Genomic DNA, 6,704 nt, shown 5'->3' with positions numbered 1-6,704 from the left:
GATGACGGTTTTCCGGCGGAAGTGACCGTGCTCGACCGTGAGGGTTATACATGGGAAATGGGGCGTAACCGCCATGGCGTGGAGGGTGGACGTAGTAATCGTACGGCGCGCCGTGATAAGGCGGCATCATTTCAGGAGGCGGCGGTCCGGCCATCCGATGAGGCCCGTCTAGACCGTAACGCACCTCATAGGCATCGCGTCTGCTTTGACGTTGCCCCCTTTTATTTCGTTTGTCGTAGTCCTTTGGGGGCGTTGACGGACGATGATCAGAATCATCACTCGACTCGTCCGCGTTTGGTATTCTGCGCTTAGGTTCTGTGTTTTCTCCACCGTTTATATCACGCGTTGGAGTATTTGACCTTTCGCGGGATCCTCGTGACCTTGACGATGAATGTGACTTTGACCTTGACCCGCTACTTCCCTGGGACCCTCTCCGCGGACGTCTCATATAGATGGGCGCCGCATACATAGGTTGTGGTCCACCGGGGGGCATTGCGAACGGATGTGGACGCATGCGAGGTGGCGGAGGTGAGAAGAAACGTGGTCTCAGTATAAATTGTGACGGCGGAGGTGGCCCGTAGTATACCGGAGGTCTTGGGCCGTAGAATTGTGGCGGAGGTGGACCATTGCGTGGAAGACGGATGTATATCGGTGGGGGAGCCGTGGACACACCTTTGGGTCGCGGAGAGGGGCTTGGACTCTCGCCATTTACAGGAGTTGTCCCGTTAACTGGCGTCGCTTCACCATTCGCTCCATTCATATTAGCAGTCGCATACGGTGAACTTTTTGGCTGAGGTTCAATACCGCCTTGCCTTAAAATGTTGAACTTTTTAACTTCCGCGTTACTGCTGCTGTAGAAATAGCCTTGAGCAGAGACTGGCTCGTAGAACTCTGGGCCGGCAGTTATATTTTGTGCTACCGGCTCCCCGGGTATCAGTCTCATGGCACTTCCGTCTGCATTCACCGTAGTTGTTCTATACTCCGTGGACAGCCTGTTAGAACTAACGCCACCGTTAGCACGGACGGCGCCGTTGACAGTTGTCTGACGCGGCGTAGCAGCCGCCACTGAGCCGTTTCTTTTAAAGTTCATACCAGCGACTCTTGCACACTTGACCAAATTCAAAGCATCTTTTGCATTGGCGCACACAAAACCGTGACATTCAAGGACCTTCCTTCCTTGTGTCCGTCGTGTTACGGCAGTAAATATTGCGGGCCTGTGGGAATTACGGCCTCCAGCGAGGGGGTCTTGGAGTGAAACAAACCGGGCTTGATTTTCTCCCGTTACACCATTTACTGTGGTAACACACCTGACAGCAGCACACAACGTGAGAGCCGAAATAGGAAACTGTATAACGTGGTCACTGTCGCCCATGTACATCAATTGAATGTTACTGTTAGATATAGACAGCATGGCGTCTATCCCCTCCAATGTGGCGTCGTCGTTCACCGGATATCGCTCCCTGAGCGGCGCCTGTATGGCCTCCAGTCCCTCGACCGTCTCCAGTGGAACGGCGCTCCCGATGTAGAGGACCCGGGTCTGCACCATCGGTGTCCGGTCGTTTAATACTACCATTGTTAAAGCGGGTTGTTTACCAACTCCACACTATGAAATGTTTAAAAAACCCGAATTACTGTTTTTAACGCAACAACTGACGGCCTACTCCAAGACATATATTGCTTAGTACAAGCAGGAAGTTTTATTCCACCTTTTTCATAATAAAATCCCGATTTTCATCCATAACTTTGCCACTTATGCGCTTTCTCTCTTAAATCATAAGTAAAACTATTGTCAAACGTTAACCACTATTTAATGTAGCAACACTTTTGGATAGAAGTTCACATTACACTGACTTTTAGATCGATATCTCCCCCTAATGTGAACAACTGTGGATCACTAATGCAGTTTAACAAGTCCTTCTAAAGAGTTGAAACCCAACACCGAAAAATAGTCGAATTTCACGGACCCATCCGGCCATAGAGAAGTTTAACAATTCAACAATCTGTCACAAGAATCCTAAACTGATGACACTATTTCCATTTTAATGGTTTATGCGAAATTTCATCAAATCATTCAAGCACAATACACGGCGTATACCATATAAACCGTGTCAATAATTAAATGCTACACATACGATTTTCAATAAAGTAATAATATACGTAAATATCTTGCGTCTATATTTGACACTAATTGATCAGCCAACCAAACACCGCTCTATTCAGAACCGGTTTCGTCCTATTCAAGCTATTGTGTTTCTAAAATTAAAATATCCACAATGCGCCAGAGGCCTCTAAGGGGTAACGTTGCCCGGTTAAGTTGTAAAATTAAAGCAAACTATTTAAAACTTCCATTGCACTGCTTAAGATTTAATCAAAACAACAACATTTGTATATTTGCGGTATAAGGCCTAGTGATTTGATACGATTTTCTGGTTATCGATTACCAATTGTTTGCAGCTGTGCTTGATTGACACACCTGTTCCGATGAAAGGGTGTTCCATTACCTGTGATTTGCCCCAAAAGAAAAATATTCTACATTTTAACTGAATTGTTCATAATCTTCACGTAATACTGACTGATACAATTTTGCTTTTCTTTGCCTTTTTCTGAACTTACTTGATTTCAAAACATAAACTTTGTGTCAACTTTTCGAAACTATTTTTTGGTTCAACGGGATGACGGCTTAAACCTGCTGTTGCATATCAACATATGATAATGCATTTGATTATACGATTTAAATATAACGCGACAAATACCAAATAAGTCCAAAATATGCAGTAAACATGAATTCAAAAATAATGATGCATTATCATACTGCGTTCTACATATAATATTTCTGCTTCTGCCGTGAAAAAGGCGAAAAAGGGAAATAACTAGTGATTCAAAGTGATCGGTATAACAAAGGGTTTTCTCCCTTGCGCTATAATTGCAAATAGTCGAAAACACACATTTTTGTTAAACTGTAATTTATCTTATTAATATCACCAATAAAATATTTACAATATACAAGTTTGAATTGAAATAATGTATACGAAATAACATAAACTGCACAAAACCAACATAAACATAAGTTTGTACCCAAAACTAATTCGTACAACTTCTAGAAACATTTATAACGCACTATCGAAATTTAACAACGCTAATAACGAAAGAATGTACATGGTATAATAATACATTGCTAAAATTCATGAAGGTTGATATATCATGAACAAGATTACGGAGAGCGGCAGTCAACGCCTGTCCGTTTTTTCTCGTTTTTTTTGTGGGGCCTAACTCGAATAATTGTTTAGCCAGAGTTATGGTACTTGATTCTCAGATGCCCACTGCCAGTGGTAATAGGTGTGTGACGTTATGTATTAATAGGATTGCCTACGACATCAAGTGCGTCAATAATTAAATGAACCAGAATAACAAAGTGGGGCGAAGTTATAATACAATTTAGCGAGGCAAGTCAAATATAGTCCGCTTCCTTTTGACTTTTTGGGATTAGGCGAAGGAAACTGTTTTAAAATTCAGGATTTCAGCTTCGTTTACCATCATTTCAGTTATTTTACATTACATTAAGATATACTTGACTTGATATGACATTTTTGTAAAACACAGACTCTCATAACCACAAACAATATAATTATCGAAATTTTAACAGTTTACAGTGTTTAAATCATAAAAAAATGTAGCACAAGTCTGCATTTAGTGGTTGATATATATATTTAAATTAAAATCTAAACAAAATATCTATAAACGTTTTACAAGATATATTTGTCGATAAACAAATTAAACCTTTAATAACTCCTATATATTACGTAAACATGTTTACAGATGAATGTATATGTAATTTCTAATTTCAGCTGTCTATTATTTAAAACATAACCACCGAAATTTCACAAAGGTTACAATAATAAGGAGATATATACAGATATTTTATTTGAAACTTGTAAAGATCATATTTCTTATTCACCAATTCTGATTTCTAATCATTCACGCGTTCACTCGTATATTTATGGCCTATTTTTATATCGCTGCAGCTTCAAAGTAATATAAATTTGACATTTTTTTTAAATGAAAAAGTTACACTTCACTGAATTTAATAAGTGTATCCAAGGTAATAAATTGGCTCATGTTTTTTAACGAAATTTATGCACCAAGGTAATCCATGTGCTGTATTTCTAATCATCTAATGAACACAAAATAATTTGAATATTTTAGTCCCAAATGTTTATCTTCGGGTTGATCTACGCGGCGACCTTCTACGGTCACCCTTGTCCGAGCTGCTGTCGGAGCTGCTGTACCGAGGGTTGGATTTCGTCGTCGGCCGGTCGTATAACATGGCATCGTGGAGGTCGTACGCCGTCGGGTAGTGGTAGGCAGCTGTGGATCGCGAAATTCTGTTATCCGCGTGCATCCTACGGGAGAAGGCCTTCTCATTTAGAAACATATCCCGTCGGGACATTCTTAGTCCGTTTTCACTATTTGGGCGGCCCTCCCATTTGGGCTGATAGCGCCCTTTATTTGCACGGATGTCTGACGACGCGTAGCGCATAGGGGACGCAGAGCGCGCCCGTGTTCGCATGTACATGGGTGCTGGGGCGACGTACCGCATTGGTATAGGCTGAGGCGTCATAAACCGACGAGCATACATTGGTTGTGGCGGCGGAGGCCGTATGTACATTGGCCTCGGGGGCGGCCGCATGAAAACTGGTTGCGGTGGTGGTTGCGGAAGTGGCCTAGAGTAGACAAACCTTGCTGGGGCGGGTTGCATAGGCGGTGCTACCGGCCGTTTTGTCGTGTAACGTGGCTGAGCGTACATCGGCCGCGGCACTACAATTGTACGCGGTGCGGGAGTGGGCGGGGCGAAATAACGTCTCTCTGCGTATTCCGTTGCGGTTGCATGTGGGGCTGGGGTGCTGACAACTTCTAGCGTGTCATCACCTTTCGGTCTCAAATTGGACTTGTCGAAAGTAATATAGATAGTTTCCGGTGGTTCGGACTGGACCTGAGATTGTTCAATCTGATAATGAGTATTGTCCATATCGCCGACGGTTTTGATGTAGACCTCTCTATCAACTCGATCCCAGTCGCGGTCCGTATTCGTAGTATGTTCATGTGCACCATTTTCAGCGTAACCGTTCACAACCTGCGCTTGAATGATGACGTCATCGTTTCCGTTTGTTGTTGTCGTATAGTTTCCCTTTCTTTGTTTTAAATGCATGTTTGCAGAAGCTGTAGCATTCACAAGATGGAGGGCGTCCCGGGTGGAGTTGCAGATGAAAGCATGACACTCCGCGATTTGACGTCCCTGGCTCCGGCGAATTATGGCCGAGAAAATAGCCGGATGACGGCCGTGCTCCGGCGACAGTTCGTTGACCGGAACAAATCGGCGCGTCTGTTCACCTGTTGTGCCGTCCGTCATGATGACCGCGCGTACGGCGGCGCAGATTGCGAGTCGCTCTAACGGGAAGAGCAGCTGCTGACCGGAAGCGACATACGTAATCTCCAGCGCCGTCGGAAGTACCCGTACGTTGGCGTCAATTCCCTCAACGTCATCGAGATTTGACGGATAACGCTGATTCAGCGGCTCCTGTAACGCTTCCGTCCCCTTCAACGTCTCTATAGGAGGCGCACTTCCGATGTATAACACTCGACATTCATACATGTCGGTAGAATTTAGAACCACCATTTTGGTTGCCGAAGACACTTGCTATAATATGTCCAACAAATATGCCCTTTGTGTTTCACAGGGTAGTGTTTACCTCTCGCGAGTTAGTCCGATATCGAATGATTGAAACTTTAAATGTTCACCGACTTCAACTGCGGGTACGTAACATTTTAAACCCCAGTCATTTTCTTCCATAAAACTTCTAACTGTACAGTCCGTGCAACTGTTTTAACTATGATATAACCGGTTTGCTTGCCATCGAATATTAAACTTTTATTTTCATCTTTCAGGTGAAAATATTTACTCAGCCTTGGGATATGTAGTTAATGATTTCTTCACGGACCGCTGGCCAGAATGGGTGGGATTAGTTGTTTATCACCAATGGCTTAGCAATATGGAGTGCGTTACTTTTATTTGGAGTGCATATTGACAACACTTTATCAGATCCACATTATTTTCTTGCTGCTGCTGTTGATGTTGTTGATGTTGTTGTTGTTGCTGCTGCTGCTGCTGTTGTTGTTGTTGTTGTTGTTGTTGTTGTTGCTGCTGCTGCTGCTGCTGCTGATGATGATGATGATGATGATGATGATGATGATGATGATGATGATGATGATGATGATGATGATGATGATGATATAATGTGGCGGGGATTATCTTGATGATCATTTCTCCATATTAACCAACCTTTAATAGCATAATGTAACTAAGGTATGGCAAAACTTCGGGTTGAGAAATGAGATACAGTTGGTCAAGACATGCCCTACGTTTAGGTAAGACTAACAACCCCGCAATATAGCTATCGTTTGCGATTTGTTTTCCCGCTTACAGTGTTTCATCTACCCTATAAAAACAGTTTGCGGACGTGCCTGAATTAACGCAGGGCAGCTCCACCCAGTTCTACATCAGTGATTTCACTCCAACGTCATTCAGCCCCTGCCAAAAACATCAATCATTCGTTGATTCGGGTTATTACATTATGATTATTATATGCCCTGTACTACAGACGTCATAGTAGATTAGATAGACTGTGGCCACAAGGCGCGACTTCTAC

General features: G+C 43.2%; 2 protein-coding genes across 2 annotated transcripts in view; both read right to left on the bottom strand.

Moving 5' to 3' along the window:
- LOC128231218 (uncharacterized) overlaps positions 1–2,203 on the bottom strand; it is a 14,351-nt gene extending 12,148 nt beyond the window's left edge. The window contains exon 1 of the mRNA XM_052943748.1: positions 1–2,203. This exon is cut by the window's left edge and continues 410 nt beyond it. Coding sequence (XP_052799708.1) covers positions 1–1,573 — 1,573 coding nt within the window. The 5' untranslated portion in view covers positions 1,574–2,203.
- A 2,010-nt stretch (positions 2,204–4,213) lies between these two features.
- Positions 4,214–5,674, bottom strand: LOC128229608 (protocadherin-15-like). The gene has a single exon (XM_052941366.1). It carries the CDS (start codon positions 5,672–5,674, stop codon positions 4,214–4,216), a length of 1,461 nt encoding a protein of 486 aa, XP_052797326.1.
- Between the last annotated feature and the right edge of the window lie 1,030 nt (positions 5,675–6,704).

The sequence above is a fragment of the Mya arenaria genome, chromosome 4 (assembly GCF_026914265.1).
Source record: "Mya arenaria isolate MELC-2E11 chromosome 4, ASM2691426v1".
Lineage (NCBI taxonomy): Eukaryota > Metazoa > Mollusca > Bivalvia > Myida > Myidae > Mya > Mya arenaria.
Note: the sequence above shows the minus strand (reverse complement) of the source record. Positions and strands in the feature narration are given on the sequence as shown.